Source organism: Macrotis lagotis, chromosome X (genome assembly GCF_037893015.1).
Source record: "Macrotis lagotis isolate mMagLag1 chromosome X, bilby.v1.9.chrom.fasta, whole genome shotgun sequence".
In the NCBI taxonomy this organism is placed as follows: domain Eukaryota; kingdom Metazoa; phylum Chordata; class Mammalia; order Peramelemorphia; family Peramelidae; genus Macrotis; species Macrotis lagotis.
In genome coordinates, this window is record NC_133666.1 from 635,730,530 (window position 1) to 635,754,989 (window position 24,460).

General features: G+C 38.8%; 1 protein-coding gene and 1 pseudogene across 4 annotated transcripts; one reads left to right on the forward strand and one right to left on the reverse strand.

Moving 5' to 3' along the window:
* The first annotated feature begins 7,252 nt into the window (after nt 1-7,252).
* Nucleotides 7,253-23,953, forward strand: LOC141500707 (uncharacterized). 4 transcript variants are annotated; one of them, XM_074204107.1, is made up of 6 exons: nt 7,253-7,312; nt 8,973-9,394; nt 14,859-14,941; nt 16,356-16,482; nt 17,475-17,588; nt 18,089-23,953. In XM_074204107.1, the coding sequence occupies exons 2-6, from the start codon at nt 9,025-9,027 to the stop codon at nt 20,263-20,265; spliced, it is 2,871 nt and encodes a 956-aa protein (XP_074060208.1). In that variant the 5' UTR covers nt 7,253-7,312; nt 8,973-9,024; the 3' UTR covers nt 20,266-23,953. The 4 variants fall into 4 exon arrangements, with proteins under 4 accessions (XP_074060208.1, XP_074060209.1, XP_074060210.1 ...); XM_074204108.1 differs by having other exon boundaries at nt 7,259-7,312; nt 8,976-9,394; XM_074204109.1 differs by lacking the exon at nt 7,253-7,312 and having other exon boundaries at nt 9,307-9,394; nt 16,360-16,482.
* On the reverse strand, nt 22,109-22,968 carry LOC141500709 (large ribosomal subunit protein uL30-like; annotated as a pseudogene).
* Nucleotides 23,954-24,460: the final 507 nt, after the last annotated feature.

The following is a 24,460-nucleotide window of genomic DNA, read 5'->3' on the forward strand; positions in this document are numbered from 1 at the left end:
GACCGGGGCAGGCTGACATTTGTGCAGGGCTTCTAGAAGATGGAGTGTGGGGCTGTGACGTAAAGCAGTCGCTTCAGAGTGAAGGCCTCTGGGAAATGGAGTCCAGCGAGGCGCTCTGGGCAAGCGCGTTCCCTCATAACTCCAGAAACTGAGCTTGATTGCTTAGGTGGGCGCTTCCTGCCAGCCCAGCTCTGCCAAGCCTCCTCTTGCGACATGACCGGACCGTCCTCAAGTCCTGCCCCGGACTCCATTTCCCAGAGGCCTTCGCGGCTCTCTTCTCCGCTACATCCTCTTCATCCTCTACTACGTCCATTCTGCTGTTGCCCTTGCACTATGAATAATGAATACCGTCAAGACGGAAAAGCTCCTTCTCTCACGGAACTTAGTTCTGCTACGAGAAAACAAATAGGAAAATAAGTAATGGAATGGAAATAAGAAAACAATTGGGGGGGAGGGCTCTTCAAGCAGGTGGCACTTCAATTGGGGCTTGAAGGGAACTAGGGATTTTTTTAAAAATTTTTTTTCCAATTATATGTTGAGGTAATTTGCAACATTTATTTTTTGTAAAGTTTTCTCCTCCCCCCCACCCTTCTCTCCATCCTGGGACAGCAATGTACAATAGTCTTATACATATTTACATATTAGTAATGCTGTGATAAAAGAATCAGAACAAAAAAAGGGGGGAAAACACAAAAAGGGAAAAATTAAAAAAATTTAAAAAGATGAAGATGCGTGCTTTGATCTGCTCTCAGATTCCGTGGTTCTTTCTCTGGATGAGAATGGTATTTTCCATCCCAAGTCTTTTAGAATTGTCTATGATCACTGTATTGCTAAGAGTTAAGTTCATCATAGTTAATCATTGAAAAATGTTGCTCTTAAGGTATAAAATGTTCTGTTTCTGCTCCTTTCACTCAGCATGTTCATCTAAGTTTTTCCTAGTTTTTTTTAATTTGCCTGTTCATTGTATTTTTTTGTTTTTGCAAGGACATTAGGGTTAAGTGACTGTCCTAAGGTCCCACAACTAAGTAAATATTAAACTGTCTTGAGGTTGGATTTGAACTCAGATCCTCTTCTATCCCCTTCACCACCCAGCTGCCCCCTGCTCATTCTTTTTTTTTAGGTTTTTGTTTTTTTTTTTGCAAGGCAGCGGGGTTAAGTGGCTTGTCCAAGGCCACACAGCTAGGCATTATTAAGTGTCTTGAGGTTGGATTTGAACTCAGGTCTTCCTGACTCCAGGGCCAGTACTCTATCCACTGCACCACCTAACTGCCCCTGCTCATTCTTTTTTATAGAGCAATAATATTCCATTACATCCATATGCTACAAGTTGTTCAGTCATTCCCCAGCTGATGGGCATCTTCTCAATTTCCAATTCATTGCTACTGCAAAAAAGAGCTGTCACGAATAATCTTGTATATGTGTGTCCTTTCTGTGATCTTGGGATTTTGGAATGCAGACCTAGTAATGGTATTGCTGGGTCAAGAGTATGTACAGATCTATTGCTCTTTGGGTGCAGTTTCAAATTGCTCTCCAGATCAATTCACAACTCCACCAACAATGCAGTAGTGTCACAGTTTTTCCCACATCTCCTCTAAGATTTATCATTTCTTTTTTTGTCAAATTAACCAATCTGATAGGTGTGAGGTGGTACCTCAAAGTTGTTTTAATTTGCAGTTCTCTAATGAATAGTGACTTAGAGCATTTTTTCATATGACCATAAATATTTCTTCATTTGAAGACTACCTTTGACCATTTATCAATTGGGAAATGACTTGTATTCTTATAAATTTGACTCCATTTTCTATATATTTTAGAAAAGAGGCCTAAATCAGAAACACTGAATGTAAAGATTGTTTCCCAGATTTCTGCTTTCCTTCTAGACTTGGATGTATTGGTTTTGTTTGTGCAAAACCTTTTCAGTTTAATCTAATTGAAATTATTCATTTTGCATTCATGATGTTCTCTTTATCTTCTTTGGTCATAATTCAGGTAAACTGTTCAAATTAGAATAACTGGCTTATGTTATCATCCTTTATGTCTAAATCATCTACCTATTTTGCCTTTATCATTGTATATGGTGTAAGCTGTTGGTCTATAACTCATTTTTGCCATATTGTTTTCCAGTTTCACCAGTAGCTTTTGTCAAATAGTGAATGAGCTAAGGATTTCAAGAAGGAAGCAGCAGTGCCTTCCAAATAGGAAAACAGCTTAATGAGAAATGCAGTAGGTCTTAGCTCAGGGCTTCTCAGCCTTCTTCAGGATAGTTAAGGGAAGAGAAGTGAGTTGAAGTAAGAGAGTGGATTTGCTTTGAAATGTGGTCTTCATAAGAATCACTGTAGACCTAAGTGTAGATAATTCTGTAGATAGTCACTGCTTATTGTCTATATGACTCTATCTATATCTTGCCATAAATGGGATGGAAATGCCCATAACTGAGGGACTTGGGGTAGACCTTTTATTTGAGGTAACTGAAGTGAGTTTTGAGGAAGCTAGGAATTCTAAGTTGAAGATGGAGTAACTTTCAACAGAGGAGAGTAAGTAGATCAGTTTAGATGGAACATAAAGACTAGGAGGAGAGAAAATCCCAAAACCCTGAAAATATTCCCATTACATGAGTCCCCAGAATTATTAATCCAGGTTCAAAGTACTTTCGAGATCCAAATCTACTAAAAGCTAGAACTCAAGTCAGAGAACCAAAGTATTTCAAAAAGCAAAGGCATTAAATAAAATAGCATTGTAAGAAAAAAAATTTAGAGCATTCCCTTCATAAAACTAGGTCATAATTTCCCAACATTCCCTTCATAAAACTAGGTCATAATTTCCCAGAATATATGCTCCATTTATGAGAGAAATGGTCATACATAGCGATCACACATAAGTAACCTCTAGGACCAGGGCAACCAGGTGATGTAGTGGATGTAGTGCCAAGCCTGAAATCAGGAAATCTCATTTTCTTGAGGGTAAAACTAGTCTTAGTTACTGGCTGTATGCCACTTAATCCTGTTTGCCTCAATTTCCTCATCTGTAAAATGACCTGTAGAAGGTAATAGCAAATCATTCTAGTATCTTTGCCAGGAATACCACAGAGGGGTCAGAAAGAGTTGGTCACTAATGAAATCACTCAACAACATGACCTTTGATGTTATAGTATCATAAATGGGATATCATGGCTTTCTTCAGTGGTGGCTGTGGCATCTCCAAAATCGTTCCACTAGTGTCCTGCTGGTGTTCTGATAGCCAATGACAGTTGGATGCATACTCTGCACTTGTCTGTTGGTCTCTACTCCTTTTTTATTGTTTTGTTTTGTTTTTTGGGGTTTTTTGCAAGGCAGATGGGGTTGTGGCTTGCCTAAAGCCACACAGCTAGGTAATTATTGTGTCTGAGACTGGATTTGAACCCAGGTACTCCTGACTCCAGGGCCGGTGCTTTATCCACTGTGCCACCTGGCCGCCCCTACTCCTTTTTTTTTTAAATTAATTTATTTTTGAATTTTACAATTTTTCCCCTAATTTTACTTCCCTTCCCTCACCCCCCCCCCCCAAAGAAGGAAGTATGCTAGTCTTTACGTCATTTCCATGGTATACATTGATCTAAGTTGAATGTGTTGAGAGAGAAATCATATCCTTAAGGAAAAAGAAAATATGACATAGCCAAATTACATAATTAGATGACTTTTTTTTAAATTAAAGGTAATATTATTCTCTAGTCTTTGTTCATACTCCACATTTTTTTCTCTGGATACAGATATTTGCCATCACAGATACTCCAAAATTGTCCCTGATTGTTGCACTGATGGAATGAATGAGTCCATCAAGTTTGATGATCGATCATCCTCATGTTGCTGTTTTTCTGGTTCTGCTCATCTCACTCAACATCAGTTCATGCAGATCCCTCCAGGCTTCCCTGAATTCCCATCCCTCCTGGTTTCTTTTTTTCCCCCTTTTATTAAAGATTTTATTTGAGTTTTACAATTTTCCCCCAATCTTACTCCCCCCCCCCCACCACGGAAAGCAATCTGTCAGTCTTTAATTTCTTTCCATGTTGTACATTGATCCAAATTGAGTGTGATGAGAGAGAAATCATATCCTTAAGGAAGAAACAAAAAGTATAATAGATAACAAGATCAGACAATATATCTTTTTTTTTTAAATTAAAGGGAATAGTCCTTGAACTTTGTTCAAACTCCACAGCTCTTTATCTGGATACAGATGGCATTCTCCATTGCAGACAGCCAAAAATTGTCCCTGGTTGTTGCACTGATGGAACAAACAAGTCCATCAAGGTTGATCATTGCCTCCTGTTGCTGTTAGGGTGTACAGTGTTTGTCTAGTTCTGCTCATCTCACTCAGCATCAATCAGTTCATGCAAATCCCTCCAGGTTTCCTTGAATTCCCATCCCTCCTGATTTCTAATAGAACAATAGTGTTCCATGACATACATATACCACAGTTTGCTAAGGCATTCCCCAATTGAAGGGCATTTACTTGATTTCCAATTCTTTGCCAACAGAAACAGGGCTGCTATAAATATTTTTGTACAAGTAATGTTTTTACCCTTTTTTATCATCTCTTCAGGATATAGACCCAGTAGTGGTATTGTTGGATCAAAGGGCATGTTCATTTTTATTGCTCTTTGGGCATAGTTTCAAATTTCTCTCCAGAAAGGTTGGATGAGTTCACAGCTCCACCAACAGTGTAATAGTGTCTCAGATTTCCCACAACCCTTCCAAGAATGATCATTGTCCTTTCTGGTCATATTGGCCAGTCTGAGAGGTGTGAGGTGGTACCTCAGAGAAGCTTTAATTTGCATTTCTCTAATAAGTAATGATTTAGAGCAATTTTTCATATGACTATGGGTTGCTTTGATCTCCTCATCTGTAAGTTGCCTTTGCATATCCTTTGACCATTTGTCAATTGGGGAGTGGCTTATTTTTTTTTTAAAATAAGACTCAGTTCTCTGTATATTTTAGAAATGAGTCCTTTTCTCAGAAACATTAGTTGTAAAGATTGTTTCCCAGTTTACTACATTTCTTTTGATCTTGGTTATAGTGGTTTTGTCTGTACAAAAGCTTTTTAATTTAATGTAATCGAAATCATCTAGTTTGTTTTTAGTGATGTTCTCCAATCTCTTCCTTAGTCATAAACTGCTTACCCTTCCATAGATCTGACAGGTGAACTAGTCCTTGATCTTCTTATTTGCTTATAGTATTGTTTTTTATGTCTAAATCCTGTAACCATTTGGATCTTATCTTGGTAAAGGGTGTTAGGTGTTGGTCTGATCTAAGTTTCTTCCATACTAACTTCCAATTTTCCCAGCAGTTTTTATCAAAGAGAGAGTTTTATCCCAATACCTGAACTCTTTGGGTTTATCAAACACCAGATTATTATAATCTTTCCTTCTATTGCACCTAGTCTATTCCACTGGTCCACCACTCTATTTCTTAGCCAATACCAGACAGTTTTGATGACTGATGCTTTATAATTTTAGATCAGGTAGGGCTAAGCCCCCCTCTTTTGCACTTTTAAATGAATATTTTTTGCATGAGCTTTTTACCCTTTTTCATGATCTCTTCAGGGTATAGACCTAGTAGTGGTATTGCTGGATCAAAGGGTATGCACATTTTTATTGCCCTTTGGGTGTAATTCCAAATTACTCTCCAGAAAAGTTGGATGAGTATACAGCTCCACCAACAACATATTAATATTCCAGATTTCCTTTTCAACATTGTCTTTTCTGGTCATACTGGTCAGTCTGAGAGGTATGAAGTGATACTTTAGAGAAGCTTTAATTTGCATTTCTCTAATAAAAAATGATTTAGAGCAATTTTTCATATGACTATGGATCACTTTGATTTCCTCATCTGTAAATTGCCTTTGCATATCCTTTGACCATTTGTCATTTGGGGAATGGCTTTTTTTTTAATTTGACTCAATTCTCTATATATTTTAGAAATGAACCCTTTGTCAGCAATACTAGTTGTAAAATTTTTTCCCAATTTACATTTCTTTTGATATTGGTTACAGTAGTTTTGTCTGTGCAAAAGCTTTTTAATGTAATCAAAATTATCCAGTTTGTTTTTAATGATGCTCTCTATCTCTTCTTTGGTCATAAACTGCTTCCCTTTCCATAGATCTGACAGGTAAACTAGTCCTTTAATCTCCTAGTTTGGTTATAATATTGTCTTTTATGGATAAATCCTGTATCCACTTTGATCTTATCTTGGTATATGGTGTGACACGGTGATCTACTCCAAGTTTCTGCCATACTACCAATTTTCCCAACACTTTTTATCGAAGTGAAGGTTTTTATCCCCAAAGCTGGACTTTTTGGGTTTATCAAACAGCAGATTACTATAATCGTTTCCTGATATTATGGTCTCTACTCTTGCAGATTCTGATGATCTCTTTGACCGTTTTAGTTCCAGTCTCCTAGAGTCTACCACCTAGAGTCCTAGGGTTTAACCCCTTTGTAGCCCAAACAACCACATCCAGCTAACTAAAGAAGGTAGACTATCCTAAAGCTCTGTTTAAGTCTTTTTTTCCTTCCAGAATGCTTATTCAGAGATCAGAATGTTCCCAATGTTCCCAACATACTTTGTCTGAACATAAAATTGGAAGAAAACAAAAACCTAGGAAGACAAGTCTTTCGATATCCAGATCTGCCAGCTGCCAAGCCCCATTGCTGGTTTGGCGACTCAATCCCAATCCAGCCTCACTTTAGCTGTGTGACCCTGGGCAAGTCACCTAATCGCTGCTTGCCTCAGTTTCCTCAGCTGTAAAACGGGGTTAATAATAGCAGCTACCTTCCCGCCGGGAGAATCCAATAATCTATTTGTACAGGCCAGGTGTTTCCTCCCCTCCCCGCCCCCACTAGTGTGGGCGCCTGTCCCCCTACGTTAGGCTGAAAGCTGATTGGGCCCTAAACGTCGAGCAGACGAGCCATGAGAGTTCCATTTCCATTTTTTTGTTTGTTTGTTTAAAGTCGTTGGTTTCCGATATCGCCGGATTCAAAAGCATTTTATTTTACTCGGAGCCTCCGCCTAGCGCTCTCCCCTTAAATGCCAAGGACAGTCAGATCAGAGCGCTTGCGCCGTGGGAGGCGCTTCCCGGGAAAATTTCCATTTCCCACAATCCCATTTCCACCCCACCCCCCGAATTCCGGCGGAGAACAGGGCGCAGGCGCGGCCACCCTCCGGGGCTTTCGGGAAATGTAGGCTGACAGCCTCACTCGCGCACGCGCATTTGCCCTGGACCCGACTGACGGACTGGAGCTTTGTCCCGCTCTCTGGGAGCGGCTTCGCTGTGGGCAGGGGTGAGTCCGTCGGGGAAACGGAGCTGAGGGGAGTCGGGGAGTGGGAGCGTCCGCAGGAGCTCTGCTCTGGGAGAGGAACCGGGAAGGGGCGGGGGGGTGTAATGAATTAATTATGTAATTAATGAATAACACCTCCAGCTGTCACTTTTTTTACGTTTTTTTTTTGCAAGGGTTAAGTGGCTTGTCCAAGGCCATACATATTATTAAGTGTCTGAGGTCCTCCTGACCCCAGGGCGGGTGCTCCATCCACTGCACCACCTAGCTGCCCTCTTCTGTCCTCTTTCTCTCCTCATCTATCAAACTCAATCTCCTCTCCTAGTGGGTGTATTTTGGAGGGGAAAAATAACTTTTCACATCTATCTTCAGTAAGCAGTCATAGAGATACAGATAAGGAGACAGGCATGGAAAGTGGAATGAGCTCCCCATGTGTTTTACTCTAGATCTTCCTACTCCTACTTCATTATTTTATTTTTTTCCATTATAAGTCTGCCTCCCAATAGTAATGTTTAATGTTTCATTAGTTTCTTTTCTTTTTTGGTGGGGGGGTGTTGACAAGGCAATGGGCTTAAGTGACTTGCCCAAGGTCAAATAGCTAAGTAAGTATTAAGTGTCTGAGGTTGGATTTGAATTCAGGCCCTTCTGACTATAGGGCTATAACACCTAACTGCCTCCGTATTTCATTAGTGTCTACCCTAGAATCCCTTTACCTGGGGATATGCTTCGATAACTAGTCATTTTACTTTTCTACTGCTGCTCCAGGATTGCTATAAGTTCTCCAATTTAGTTGATTTCAACCTTTACAAATTGATGCAATATAATAAAATGAAAGATAATAGTAAATAGAGAGCATTTAGTTTGAAGACTGTGATTTTGGGTAAGTCATTTAAGTCCCTCTGCCCCAAGTCAACCCTTTAAAAGCCTAAATTTAAAAAAAAAAACCTTGTCAATCTGTATCTGTGGAAGGAGTGTCCACATTGGAAGTTCCCCGTAGATCCTTTAGACAAATTGCTTCCCCTCTCTGAACATTTTCCTGAATGCTCTCATGGATAATTTCCAGTTCTATCATTTCATGATTTCATCAAACAGATGAAAAGTCAAATAATAATAATACAAATGCCAAACAATAATTCAGAATAGAATCTTAAATTCAGAAATAACCCCAGAGGCATAATAATAATCCACCTTTTTTGCCCTGAAAGTTACCTCTACTACAATATACCATACAAGAGTTCATATAATCTTTTTTGAAGACCTCTAGTGAGAGGAAAACCATTGTATGGTAAAGCAGCTTTAATTTAGACAGCTCTACTTGTTAGAGTATAGGTGCAATTTTATCATTTCTACTGATGAGAAATCTGTGGCTTAGAGAAGGGAATTAAATTTGATTAAATCTAGTACAGCCTTCTAACTCCACAGTTAGAAACAAAGTCAAGAAAACACAGTCTGAATGGGAGTATCTTACCCAATACCACATGACAGTCAGGACCAGACCCCAGGTCCCCAGCCTTCCAGGCTAGGGCTTTTTCCACTCCACAGTGCCATGTTACCTTGTGGAGTGTTTCTCTGTTCCAGGGTTTCAGCCTTCCAAGAAACCTGGGATTGGTCCACAGGACAGATACATGGCTCCTCAAGGTGATTCCATTCTATCTTTGCCTCTTAGCAGCCTCCAGTCCTCTAGGGCACAGCCTAAGTCTTCTGAGAGAGGACTTCCTATGGTTCAGGCTGAGATTAGAACCTCAGAAAAGCTGCCAGTTGAAGAACCTCTGCCACTGAGGCCCCACATCCTGGCGCCACAGATCAGATCAGATACCTCAGAAATAAGAATTGGAATGGAGAAGAGAAGAGGAGAATGGAATTGGAAGAGAGAGCCTCCAGGGAATCAGGATCCTCTCCAGGAGAAAGCATGCCAGTCCCCAGGACCTCTCTTCAGATCTATGGTAGCACAAGGAGAAAATCAGGGAGTGACTGGTGCTGAAACAATTCCAATCCAAGGAGATCAGGACTTCAGTGACATCAAGAGATCAGACGAATGTCCAACAGGAATGACTAAGAAGGCTAAGACTCATATTCTTCAGGAAAGAGGTAAGAATTACAGATGTAGGGAAAGGAAAATATAATCATTTTGGGTGGGAAGAAGGAACTGAACCCATGAGAAAGATAAAGATCTTCCTAGTTCTGTGGAACCCATGAGAAAGATAAAGATCTTCCTAGTTCTGTAGAAAATATAATCATTTTGGGTGGGAAGAAGGAACTGAACCCATGAGAAAGATAAAGATCTTCCTAGTTCTGTGGATATAGTAAGCTCAGGAACAACAAGATTTGAAAGACCTAGGAGGGCCTCTCTTCCTGCATCTCTAGACTTTCCCATTAATCTCTATTGTATACAATAAAGTAGGTACAGGAAAAGACTTCAGTGTTGTAGTTCTCCAGGGTAACTTGAAAACAGTATTGCATAGAATCAGAAATTTTGGGCTATCACTGATTCACTGACTCATACCATGATCTGGGCCAATGGGCAGCCTTTCTCAGAGGCCTTTGAGAAAGGATTTGGTTGTAGAGGCCTTTATTTTGGGGAAGGATCAGAGTGGCCCTACACACCCCCTATAACTAGTCTATATTCTTCTTTCAGCCTCCATTCCTCACCTCTTTCTTCCCTTTCCCTAGACATATATAATTTTCTTATTATAATCCTTCCTCCTCCTCCTCCTCTTCCTCCTTCTTCTTTCTTCCTCTTCTTCTTCTTCTTCCTCCTCCTTCCTCCTCCTTCCTTCTTCTTTTTCTCTTTTGCCCTTCTTTTACCTAATGGGAGGGTAGGGAACTAGGGAGCAGATAGAGGGAAAGGATGAGGGCCTCAGTTGAATGTCCTGATGTCTAGATTTCTTGATTCCTGGTCTGCCTGTGACCTGGGACTATCATTTTCTTTGTGTTGGTCTTTCTGAAACTTCATTTAGCTGTAGGACTGTATTGTTAATGAGTATGTACTTGTGAACATGTATCTTTATATGATGATATGATTTGCATAGCTATCAGTCTTTGTGACTAATTGTATATCTTTTTATAGCTGTAAAACTCTTTCTTACATAAAGTGTTAGATAAAGCCTTCCAAAAGTATCTATTGCCATTTTAAACTTTTGTAGAGAATGGAAGCTTCTTGCTAATAGGGATTGTCTCATTCTAGATACTTGTATCCCAAGTGATTAACAGAAAGGTATTTAATAAATGCTTGTTGATTGATTTATTCAAGAGACATTGATTGTTGCCTTCTCTGGTCAGGACCCTAAGGTGTGTGTGTGTACTTTTCTGGATAAATGTGTTTTTGTAAATATGTGTGACATTTTGAGATATATGGGGGCCCTATATGTTTTTATTGACAAGGAGTTGAATTTTGTTTGTAGTGAAACAGTGATGTGTATGCATGCACGCAAGAGTGAGACAGTAAAACTATAACTTGTTACGAGATTTAAAGCAAATCATTTCTTTATTGGCTTAGTTTTCCCTTTCAATAAAATGAAACTAGATAATCTGTCTGGTTCCTCCCAGCTCCCAAAATCTATGATTCTGTTTTTGATCATAATTTATATTATTAATCATTTCAGCAATGGTCTCTACACAATTATATCCATTATCCCATCTTCTGCCCTACTGATCTTCCACACTTGTTAACACCAAGCATTTCTCTCCTCTCCAAAAGTTGCAGAACACCCCCAGAAGAAATTCTGGTTAATTGACTGATTTCATTAATATTTATATTATCTAACCTTGACTGTGCTCTCACTACTTCATGGTGGTTATTTTATTCATTTCTTATTGATTCTGGATGACACTCCCACAACAGCTGTTCCAGACCTTCATCCCCTATCCCTTCATCCCCTGTCCCTTCATCCCCTGTATTTTTAGCTGATGAAATCCTTCTTTACTGAGAAGATTGATGTTCTCAGATGTGAATTCTCTCAGTTTCCCATCCCAGTGACTCTCTCTCTCTCTTTCCATATGCATTTTGTACTTATTATTCTCTGCTTACCTCTAGTTTCATTGAAAGTGGTGTCCCTCTTGGCTAAACTAACCCTTTCATCTGTACAATCAATGTTTTCTTCTTTTATCACATCTGTGTCTGTGTTTCATCCCTTCTCTCTTGTATTCATTTTCTTTTTTTTCTTTCTTATTTTTTGGCTAGGCAATGGGGTTAACTGGCTTTTCCAGGGTCACACAGCTAATTATTAAGTATTTGAGGTCAAATTTGAACTCAGGTCCTCCTGACTCCAGGGCCGGTGCTCTACCATTGCGCTACCTAGCTGCCCCGAAAGACCTAACTTTTATTTTATTTTATTTCATTTCATTTTATTTTATTTTTCCAAGGCTATGAGGTTAAGTGGCTTGCCCAAGGCCACACAGCTGGGTAATTATTAAGTGTCTGAGGCCGAATTTGAACTCAGGTACTCCTGACTCCAGGGCCGGTGCTCTATCCACTGCACTACCTAGGCACCTCAAGACCTAACTTTTAAGAGACCTGCTTTCCCAGAGCCACCACTAGTCATCCTGATCCATATCTGATCACTAGGTCCAGATGGCTCTGGAGTAGAAAGGCTGGTAACTTTGTGCAGCACCCCCTCATTCAAATCTCCTTCTTTCCTGTCACATATTATATGTCAAACGTTTATCACTTCATTCTTAGCCTATTGTAGTAGTCTTTTGCTTCAAGCCCACTCCAATCCATCATCTACTCACTTGCATGGCATGGCTTGGCATCACCTCTCTGATGTCATGGTCTTCTTTGAGAACAAAAGACAAACATCAATTAACCAACTTATTTTAAGATGAGGAACTGAGGCAAACAGGGTTAAGTGACTTGCCCAGGGTTATAGAGCTAGTAAGTGTCTGAGGACAGATTTGAACTCGGGTCTTTCCAACTCTAGGTCCAGCACTCTATCCATAATGCCACCTGGTTGCCCCAAATTTTAGTGTGTATGGAGATTTTCTTTGTGTCTATGCAAGTATATACCCAACAGTAGAATCTCTGGGGGAAAAGATATAGACATTTTGACCATTTTATTTGCATAATTCCAAATTGCTTTATGAAGTGTTTCTCTGATTCACAGCTCTACCAACATTATGTTAGTATATCTATCTTTCCATAACCCCTAAGACATTCACTATTCCCATCTTTCATCTTTGCAAATTTAATGAATGCCATATGAACCCCTCAGCTGGTTACCTAGAATCTTTATGTTCCCAGTTCTCTTTGTATATGTATAACTATTCCTTTTCATCTTCATCAACATCTAGGTCATATACATTTTCCAAAGGTATCCCCAAAGCTATTTTTTTCTTCTTTCTCTATATTATCTCACCTTGTGATCTCTTCAGTTTCTTTGGGTTCCATTATCATCTCTGTTCAGATCCATATATTCAGATATAGAGATTCAGATCTGTATATTTAGTTCTGTTCTTTCCCCTAAGCTAGTTTCCTCCCACAACTGCCTCTTGAACATCTTGGATTGGATATCCTATAGGTATTTCAAACTCAACATTTCCAAAACGTAATTCCATTATTTCCCCCATTCCATGCCCTGTTCTCTTCCTATCTTTTTTTTTTTTTATTACTGTCAATGATACCATCATCCTCCTAGTTACCCCGGCTCCCAACATAAGTATTATTCTCAATTTCTCTTGGACTTAACTTCATATGTCCATTCTGTTGTGAAGTCTTTTAAGCTTTTACCATCTCTTCCATATATCCCCTTCTTTCCAGTCATACAACCATGATCCTATGACAACCCTTCATCACCTCATTCTTTCACTATTGTGATAGCCTTCTGCTTCAAGCCTACTCCAATCCATCTTCCACTCAGTTGATAAAGTGATTTTCCTAAGGCACACATCTGACTATATCACCTCCCTTGTTCAATTCTGTAAGCTACCTATTACCACTAAATCAAATATAAAAATCCCTTTTTTGATCTGTAAAGTTCTTCACAGCCTGTCCCCTTACTACCTTTCCAATATTCTTATTTTCTGTTTGTTGTCTCTGTAGCTGAGATTTCAAATACTTTTTAGGGACTTGGCTCAAAATTTTTGTACAATTTACTCTTTCCCTTCTTATCATAGATGTGTTCATTTCGTTTCTTCAAATCTTTTCAATTTCATGTATTCAAAATATCTACTTTATCTTTTTTACTTCTTTCTTTGGTTTCTTTATGAATTTATACCTTAACCATTCTGAAAAGTATATGATCTGTTTTTCTTCTTACTTTTATATTGCTATTTTGTTTGTTTTTATGTTATTTACACTTACTATTCATTTGGAAATTATTGTGAAATATAGTTTAAGATATTGTTCTTAGTAAAATTTCTACAAGTTCATTTTCCAATTATCCCAGTATCTTATCAAATAGAGTTTTTCACAAGTATCTTATGTTTTAGGGTTTATCAGACATTGAGTTTTTAAATTCAGTTACCTTTGTCTTGTCTTTTCCATTGATCTTCTTTACTATTTTGTAACTATTATCAATTAGTCCTACTGCATTCATTTCCTCTGTCCTTTGCTGACACTTCTCCATGCCTTAGTCTACAACTTGCCTAAATTAATGTTACTGAAAAAATTTGTCACTCTGTGACTCTTCCAAGTCCTACTTAATTATGTGGGCATCTTGCAAAGTTAAGTTTCTGATCTATTTCTCTATATTCTTCCTTGATGATCTCATTCATTTTTCAAATATTTACTTACAAACTCTATTAGGGATGTTCTTAAATGTCTCTTGTCATTGTCAACTTCTACCCAATGCTCTATGTCTGGATTTCTTGTTGCTTTCTATATATCTCCACCTGGATGTCTCAAATTGAGTTCATTATCTTCTCCCCAAAGCCTACCATCTCCCATATCACTACTTAATTTTTCTCTGTTAATAGTGTTACTATCTAATCCATCTTCCATTCCTCTAATTTATCCCTGATTGTCTCATATGCATCTTCTCTCACCTAAGGCCAGGTTTCTACTGACTTGTTATCTTTCTTCTATAGCAATCTGACACTTTATATATAACCTTCCCCCTTCCCATCACTAAACTCTTGCCATTCCCACTCATCCCCATACATACTCATTTTCTATTTAACCCAGTCCAGAGATTCACTATCTCCATGTGCCTTCTTGTCCTCTCTTGTCTTCCTACCTTCCAACACCACTTACTATGTATTGAATACTCCATCTTCTCCCTCCATACCCACCTGTAGAGTCTATTTGGTTTTTTTGACCCATTTTCAGGAAGCCTTCCCTGATATCCTTGAATGGGTTTCTCTCTTAGTTCTTTCAAATCTATTTGACTTATGATTTCTAGACAATCAGAAATTTCTTTTCCTCTCATATCTTTCCTACTAGATTGTGGTGCATAGTACAGTGCTTTTCATGCCATAATTATTTTAATGAATATTTGTTGAGTGACCTGGATTGGGATGGCTTGCAAACAGATTTGAGGATCCTTGCCTTGGGGTGACTGGAGATACAAAACTAGAGTAAAGTGCTCTTCTTCACTGTAACTTTTCTCTCCAATAGCTCCATGGTCTCTGAATCTCTCACTTCCTCAAAAAAGGAATATAGAAGAGGAGGCAATGACTGCCAGGTCTGTCACTTCCTGGGTAAGTTGGGTTCTCCATCATCTCTCTTGGAACAGTATCCCAGATCCCTCTTGGAACAGTATCCCAGATCCCCAAGCATGGACATGTTTTTGTTCTTCATTCTTGAATGTGTCTCTTCCCAGCAGCATCCCATCCAAGTTTCTGAGCCCCAAATCTTTGTCCTCACGTTGGGGAGACTAGGACTAACCTAATAAACACTGATCTCCATGGGAGACAACATGTTCTGATGAAAAATATCTAGGACTTGGGAGTCAGGAGAGCAGAGTTCAAAGCTGTCATCGACAAGCTTGAATAAGTCACTGTCCTCTCTGGACCATACTCTCCTTCTTTTGTAAAAATAAGAGCGGTTGAATTACAGCAAATGATCTCAGAGAGTCAGCCTAGATCAAGAATATAGATGGTACAGTGAGTAGAGCTCTGGCCTGAAGTCAGGAGGACCTTCATTCAAAACCAACCTCAGGCATTTACTGGTTGTGTGACCTTGGGCAAATCATTTAACCCTAATTGCCTCCCCTTCAGGACTGACTCCAGACCTGATTCATATCTGGCCATTGGACCCAGATGATATCTCCAGAAGAGAAATGAGGCTGGTGACTTAACACAGCACTTCCTTACTCAAATCCAATTCACATGCAAGTCACAGCATCACCTCTCTGATGTCATGGTCTTCTTTGAGAACAAAGGACAAGCACCATTATCCAATTATAGAATTTGTATGGTACATTGTATGTCTGAGTATGGTAGGAAGTAATAGAAGACAAGAAGGTGCTCTCCCATGTTACCTTCTTTGAACAAAAGACTCTGATAAGATTGAAGCCACACTACTGCTGTCTGAAAATGTGATCTTATCCCTACCTCTATCTCTGTCAGAAGGAGAGGAAGAGATTCTAGTTCAACTCTCTTATTTTCCTGATGAGTTATCTGAGATAGAGTAAGTCAAATGACTTGCCTAAATTTGCCCAGGAAGTCAGTAGCAGAATTTGATTATCTTATAAGATTTTACAATCCTGACAACCATAATTTGCCTCAAACCATTGTTCCCTTCTAAATACTTTTAGATCTAGTTCTTGTCAATCCTATAGAAATAATAGTAATAATAATAATAATAATAATAATAATAATAATAGACTGATGCTTATATCAAACTGTAAGATTTACAAAGCTCTTTACATTGGAGATATTATTATCACCATTTTACAACTAATGCTCTGAGAGATGAAGTACTTGCTCATGGATGCACATATAGGATATATCAGAGCCAAGAATTCAAAATCAGATGTGTCCTGACTCTAAGCCCTGAGGACTCTGTCCATTGTACTCCCCATACTATGGAGAGTCCTGCTAATTCTAGCTTACCCCATTAGGGGCATGTTGGGGGATGGCCTCTGGGCCAGCAAGGAATCTGTTGTTTCAGGAAGCAGTGACATTCAAAGAGGTGACTGTGGACTTCACTCGAGAGGAATGGGAAAACCTGGATCTTCTTCAAAGGAAACTCTACAAGGATGTGATGTTGGAGAACTATAGGAACCTGGTTTCCCTAGGTAAGGTTGGCTTCCCCCCTGTGAATTCAGGTCTGATTTTGAAAGCATATGATATTAAATGTTATTGGCCTAGCCAAAGTAGTTGACTCTTCTAAGAACCCTAATTATCTGTGTAGTCAGACAGAGACAATGATATCAAATCCTTGTTACCAAGTAAAAAGGAACCTAGAATAGACTTGGAAACCTGCAACTTCTTGTTCTGTCCCTTCCCCATCTCAGGCTAGCAAGGGATTTTCTGGCAAGACTTCAGTGCAGAAATCTCTGTAGGATAGAGAATCCTGGGACTGGGAAAGGCAAGCTAAATTTCTTTGAAATCCCTTTACAATAACAGAATATTAGAATTGGAAATTTGAGATCATTTAATCTGATGTGAAAACTGAGGTCCAAGGGGAGAAGAAAGTCATCCAATAAGGGAGTGCAAGTTGAGACTCAAACCTCTTCTTTTCTTCTTCTTTTTTTGGGGGAGATTTTTGCAAGGCAATGGGGCTAATTGACTTGTCCAAGGTCATACAACTAGGTAATTATTAAGTGTTTGTGACTGGATTTGAACTCAGGTCCTCTTGCCTCCAGAGCCAGTGCTCTATCCATTGTGCCACCTAGCTGCCCCCTCTTCAGTCTATATCTCAGTCCAGTATCCCTTAGAAATATGGTATGGGCTGAGCCCATTTCAACTTTCTGATTATTGGGAGTTGTCAAGTAGAAGGTAGATTAACTTTCTGTGATTAGGGGGAATTCTTGTTTCAGGGGAAGTTTGAGTGGATGAACCTCTCATGCCCCCTATACTTTCCAAAGATTGTATGATTCTTTGACTTGTCTAGGTGATACAATAAACTGGTGATAGAGTCAGGACTCAAGCCCAGGTTTTTTAAAGTTCTAAAGCAGAGTTCTCTCTACTGTGCAATACTACCATATGAATCATCCCACTTTTTAAAATTTTTCTACTTTTTACATATACAGAGTCCTAGTTCTCTTGTTTCTTTCACTATAAACAGGACTTTTGGATTCCAAACCCATCATGATCTCCTGGTTGGAGCAGGAGGAAGAACTGCAACTGCCTTATCCTCATGGAACTGAAAAAAGAGTGATCTTAGAAAGTACCTGTCCAGGTGACTGTTTGTGCACATATGACTCCCTTCAACTATTAGCCTACCTTTTCAATGTGACCATCTTTGCTATTTTGGATGTGCTTGATGGGCAAAGGTTTGAGTGTTTGGTATCTCCAAATCAAGAACAGTCTTTGCTTAGGATTCTTTGGCCTTTCTGTTAGGAGAGGAAGACAAATATTCTCCCAGTAGAATCTTCCCTACCAAAAGGCACAAAGTGTGACTTTAGGTAAATAAGGGTCCTTTGTTTCCCTATCTATAAAATGAATGTGTATGGCATCTTGTTTTTCACACTGAAAATATAAAGATAACCTGGACCTACCTGTGTTATTTGAACCAGATAATCTCTAGAAGTCTTTCCCATTCAAATGACATATGGACTTCATATTACAAATGAAATGATTACTTCTTCCCATAAGGGTTAGATTAAGTTTCTGAAGTCTTTCCTTTATTCATTCCAACATCAGAATTCTTCTGATTTGTATTCACAATTTTTTTTTCAGACAGGGTGACTAAATGCCAGACCCACCAGACACCTACTAAGCAGGACTTTTCTGAAAAAATGGGTAAACCAGAGAGATCAGTGGAGACACTCAACAGAGAAGTTTTCCACCAGGGTTACATGTTTGGAAAAGGTCCCAAAGAAGGGAGCATTACAGAGAAGACTCAAAGCAAATTTTATTCCCTGGAAAATGATTTCCTACAAGTAATAGTCTCTAATCAAAAAGACTTTATTTCACAGAAAGACCATGAATATAATGAATTTGACAGAATCTTCAATCAGAGCATCTGCAAACAGACTAAATATTGGAATCACAGTGATTGTGAGAATTTTTTTAATTATCACATAGCCCATTCTCAGTCTCAGACACTAAATGGAAAAGAGAAACGCTGCCAGTGTGAAATATGTGAGCAAGCCTGTAGGGTTAATGTAGAAGTTGGTGAACATTATCAAATACATGCTGAAGAGAAATCTTATGTATGCAGTGAATATGAGAAGTACTTCACCCACAATTCACTTCTTCTAAAAACACAAAGGATTAATACTGGAGAAAAATCCTATGATTTCCGAAAGAATAATAAACCTAAAGAATCTGGAAAAATAGTCAGTCAGAGAGAAAATGTTAGTATACATCAGGGAATTCACACTGAAGAGAAACCCCATGAATGTCATGAGTTTTGGAGGTCTTTTAGTCAGAGGTCTACTTTTATTCACCACCAGAAAATTCCTCCTGGAGGGGGCCCATATAAATGTAATGAATGTGGAAAGGCCTTCAATACTAGGGGAAGCCTCATTGAACATTACCGAAAGCATACTGGAGAGAAACCTTTTGAATGCAGTGAATGTGGGAAAGCATTTAGCCACAAACCGTATCTCATTCAACATCAGAAAATTCATTCAGGAGAGAAACCTCATAAATGTAGTGAATGTGAGAAGACTTTTAGGACCCGAACACAACTTAATAGACATGAGAGATTTCATACTGGAGAAAAACCCTATGAATGCAGAGAATGTGGGAAGGCTTTCAGTGATAGTTCATCCCTGATTGAACATCAAAGAATTCATACTGGAGAGAAACCCTATAAATGTACAGATTGTGGAAAGTCTTTCAGTAAGAGAGCTCGCCTTACTCCACATCAGAGAATTCATACTGGTGAGAAGCCCTATGAATGCAATGAATGTGAAAAAGCCTTTCGAGATAGCTCATCCCTTATTAACCATCAGCGAATTCATACTGGAGAGAAGCCATATGAATGTAAGGAATGTAGGAAAGCCTTCAGTCGGAAAACAAATCTTACTGTTCATGAGCGAATTCATACTGGGGAGAGACCCTATGAATGTCATGAATGTGGGAAGACATTCAGCCAGAGGTCTAGCCTTATTCACCATCAAGTAATTCATCATGGAGAGAATGGCTATAAATGTAATGAATGTGGAAAAGCCTTCAGTATTGAAGCCCACCTGGTTGAACACTGCCGGATACATACTGGAGAAAAACCTTATGAATGTCATGAATGTGGGAAAGCTTTCAGCCGAAGTTCATCACTGACTCAACATCGGAGAATCCATACTGGAGAAAAACCCTATAAATGTACAGAATGTGGGAAAGCCTTCTGTAGGCGCACACATCTTATACAACATCTAAGAATCCACACTGGAGAGAAGCCTTATGAGTGTAGTAAATGTGAGAAATCATTCAGTGATCGATCATCCCTTAGTCAACATCAGAGAATTCATACTGGAGAAAAACCCTATGAATGTAAGGAGTGTGGGAAGGCTTTCAGTCAGAGAACACAGCTTAACAAACATCAGAGAATTCATACTGGAGAGAAGCCTTATGAATGTCATGAATGTAGGAAGGCCTTCATTCAGAAATCTGGTCTGTCTTACCACCAGAGAATGAATCCTGAAGGAAATAACTATATTTGTAATGCATGTGGGAAAGCCTTCAGTCGGAATTCTTGCCTTATTTATCATCAGTTTATTCATGATAGGAAGAAACCTTATGAATGTAAAGTATGTGGGAAAATCTTCCTTCATAACTCATCTCTTATTAAACATCAGTTCATTCATATGGGAAAGAAATCTTTTATATGTAATGAATGTGGAAAATCTTTTTTCTTAAGCAAAAGCCTTAAAAGACATGAGAGAATACACATGGGAAAAAAGATCTTATAAATGTGATGCATGCAGAACATATTCCGTTACACACATTCCCTTATTTAAAGAGAATAAATGGTGAAAAGAATACTGCTAATGCATTGGATATGAATAGTTCATATATTATAATTTGCTGGGTGATGTTTAGAAGAAAACTGTATATAGTGTTTATGCCCTGACTTCATCATTCATTCACTATGTGACCTCAAGCAACCTACCTCATTGCTCTTATGCCTCGGGGTTTTTTCCCCATCTTTCAAATAGGGCTATATTGAAAAAAAGGGTGTCTGTGAGATTTAGATTTAATTTGACAAATTTGTCCACTACATGTAGTAGAAGACATATAGTAGAAGACAAACATACATCTTTGTCTATGTCAACATTTTCTATACACTGAGAATACAAACACTTTGTCAAAGCACTCACAATCAAATGGAGTGAGGGATGAGCCAAGTACAAGTAATAGTGATCCATCAGGCAGAATAAATGCCAAGGAGATTTCTATGTGAAGTAGGAAATTTGAGGAGAGATGACGGAACTTAGGGTTTTAGGGAAGCCTTCATAAAAGGTAGAGAATGTAGAATGGATTTGATTCTTGAAAGAAGATAAAAGACTTCAAAGAATTGAAGTTAGCAAGTCAAGGGGTCATTTTTAGGCATTGTAAAAAACACATAGTGATACTGGATCTTGTAATATTTGAGAGTATTATGAAACAAGGTGCAGTTATACTCATTGGATAACCACCAAAGGTTTTTCAGTGGAAGGATTGTAAGAGAAATCCATTAACATTATAGGCTCAGGGGCAGCTAGGTGGCTCAGTGTGTCAGAGCACTGGCCCTGGAGTCAGGAGGATCTGTGTTGAAATTCAGGTTCAGATACTTCATAATTACCTAGCTGTGTGACCTTGGGAGAGTTACTTAACCCCATTGCCTTGCAAAAAATATTATAGGATCATCGATATAGAGCTGGAAGGCACCTTAGAATCTGTCAAATACTATCCTCTCATTTTATAGATAAAGAAACTACAGCCCAAAGTGTCTTGCTCAGGGTCACATACTAGATAATGTATGTGATATGAAATATGTATTGGAGAGTGAATAGATTAGAGACAGGAATATTAGATCATTGTAGTAATTAGGAGGAAAATAGATGACCTGAACTTTGATGGTTATAATGGGTGAGAATGGATGAGAGATTTATTGGAAACACAGAATCTTCAGGACTTGACAATAGGCTCTATGTGAATGAGGGAGAAGGAAGAGTAAAGAGGATCCCAAGAGTGAACAGGATGATGATGGTCTTATCAAAAAAGAAATTCCCAAGGGGAAATGAGTTCATTTTGGGACATGTTGAATTTGAAGAGTAAGCAGTTCACATAGATAGAAATATCTAGTAATTTTCCATCTTCATGACTTTGCTTAAGATGTATCGTGGTGATGATGAGAATTGGCAGGAAAACCTGGATTCAGATTCTGTTTCCTTCAAACTAGTGGTATAAGATGAGTAAGACATTAAACATCTTAGAGCTGCTGAGCAACTTATTACTGCTATTTTCATACCAGAAATTTCTCGCATCCATGAAATTACAGATTTGGACAACAAAAAAGATTTATGCACAATTTTCCCTAACCCTTTCCAGCCAGTTTCATCCTATTATTCATGTTGTCAATAAGGAATGTCATGCATCTGACTAAAGTTTCTTGACTCATTCTAGGGTACAGGAGCAACAGATTACATCCACAAGTCAACCATAACCTCTATCAGAGTATTGTGTATGGCAGAATTGGGTATTTCTAGCTCTTGGTGATTCTGATTTCCCTTTTCCCATTTCCTTGGTTTTTTTGTTTGTTTTTGGCACAGCCATTTTTATTAACAGACTATTAGAAAAATAATCATGGTGGAGACCTTTAGTTCATTCTTCTAATAAGCCTGTTGATCTGGTCTTCTCTATTACCAGCATCTCCACCTTCCACAAAATGTGTTGTCATTTTCTTCATTCCACCCCAAGGAGAAGATAGTTTGAAGGGCCACAGGAAATTGTTGGCAGGTTTGAAGTGCTTGCCAGCAGTGTAGATCTCATGGATCAAGTTCTCCATGCAGATAATTCCATATTTACCAAGAGATTTTGCAATAAGAGCATTATCAGTCAAGGCAATTCTGTTTCTTGATCTTGCCATAACCATGTTTATAAATCAAATCATTCACAGACTTCAGGTTTGTATAACCCCATGCAATGTATGGTTTCACAATCCTCAGCATGTTAATTGAAGCCTTGTTAAGCTTAACAAAAGTGCCATTGAAGATTTGGTGAAGTCAAAGAAGTTGCAATACTTTTTAGACCTTTGGGCTAACACCATTGATACCTCTGATTCTGATCACAAAAGCCAACTTGGGTTCAGCAGGTACATAGTAGTTGCCAGCTTTTCATGCCATTCTAGCCAACCGAATTTCACTTCTGTACATCTGTCTGTCCTCCTTATGGTAGGCTTTAGCTTTTTCATAGATAACTTTTCTCCGTATTTTATGGAGCTTTTTTATTGCCACCTTCTTCAGGCACTTGGCCTTAAGTATTGTAAAAGCCTTTCATTTTTTTCAGAAGAGACTCTGGAACAGATGGTAGCTTCTTCTTTGCTTCTGTGCCTGCCATGATTCCAGTCGGAAAAAGAGCCATTTCCTTGTTTTTGAGTCATTAAAGGTATTTTGTTTGAATAGAGCAGAAGAATCCAGTTAGGACTTAGTACCTTAAAGGGCCACCACCTCTGACTTGTCTGGTGATCAACTAAACCTGCTCCTTATGTATTAGTGTATTTCCAAAAAAAACCCATTTCTCTTAAGAACTGGTCCTGGTATGCAAAGGCAATTTACAGATGAGGAGATCAAAGCAATCCATAGCCATATGAAAAAAATGCTCTAAATCATTAATTATTAGAGAAATGCAAATTAAAGCTTCTCTGAGGTACCACCTCACACCTCTCAGAGTGGCCAGTATGACTAGGAAGGATAATGATCATTGTTGGAAGGGATGTGGGAAATCTAGGACACTATTACACTGTTGGTGGAGCTGTGAACTCATCCAACCCTTCTGGAGAGCTATTTGGAACTATGCCCAAAGGGCAACAAAAATGTGCATACCCTTTGACCCAGCAATACCACTACTGGGTCTATACCCTGAAGAGATGATGAAAAAGGGTAAAAACATTACTTGTACAAAAATATTTATAGCAGCCCTGTTTGTGGTGGCAAAGAATTGGAAATCCAGTAAATGTCCTTCAATTGGGGAATGGCTTAGCAAACTGTGGTATATGTATGTCATGGAACACTATTGTTCTATTAGAAACCAGGAGGGATGGGAATTCAAGGAAACCTGGAGGGATTTGCATGAACTGATGCTGAGTGAGATGAGCAGAACCAGAAAAACACTGTACACCCTAACAGCAACATGAGAGTGATGTTCAACCTTGAAGGACTTGCTCATTCCATCAGTGCAACAATCTGGAACAATTTTGGGCTGTCAGCAAAGGAGAGTACCATCTGTATCCAGATAAGGAGCTGTGGAGTTTGAACAAAGTGCAAGCACTATTCCCTTTAATTTAGAAAAAAACAGATATCTTATTGTCTGATCTTGTTACCTCTTAGAATTCTCTTCTCTTTAAGGATATGATTTCTCTCTCATCACACCCAATTTGGATCAAGGTACAACATGGAAACAAAGTAAAGACTGACAGAGTGCTATCTGTGGGGGGGGGGGGTGGGGGCAGGGAAGCAAGATTGGGGGAAAATTGTAAAACTCAAATAATATCTTTAATAAAAATAAATTAAAAAACAAAACAAAAAAAAACTGGTCCTAGGAAGGTGGGCTTTGTCTTCTATATTTCTGGAGAACCATGCTGACCTTTTCTAGTCTTTGTGTGGCATAGTTACATAGAACTTGGAACTAGAAGAGAAATTAGCTAGCCTGCCATGTTGAATTTGCAAAGGAAAAAACAGGTCTAAGGTTGAATGACAAACTCAGGGTCATGTAGTAAGAGAACTGGAACTTGAATGTAGGTCTTCAGAATTCTAGTATTTGAGGATTCTCTTCCTCAGGCCCTGAACTTAATTAGCAATCTTTCTGTAAAGCAGAGTTCAGCTTCTACTTGAAAACGTCCCATGATAGGAAACCTGCCTCCTGAGAACACAGTCTATTATTAGACAGTTCAAAGTATTACATCCA

Bases quoted from the DNA above. Each gene is read 5' to 3' on its own strand.
- LOC141500707 (XM_074204107.1), top strand. From the start codon at position 9,025: ATGGTTCAGGCTGAGATTAGAACCTCAGAAAAGCTGCCAGTTGAAGAA. The intron at 14,942-16,355 runs GTAAGTTGGGTT...CTGTTGTTTCAG, and splicing joins CCAGGTCTGTCACTTCCTGG to GAAGCAGTGACATTCAAAGA. The intron at 16,483-17,474 runs GTAAGGTTGGCT...CACTATAAACAG, and splicing joins TAGGAACCTGGTTTCCCTAG to GACTTTTGGATTCCAAACCC.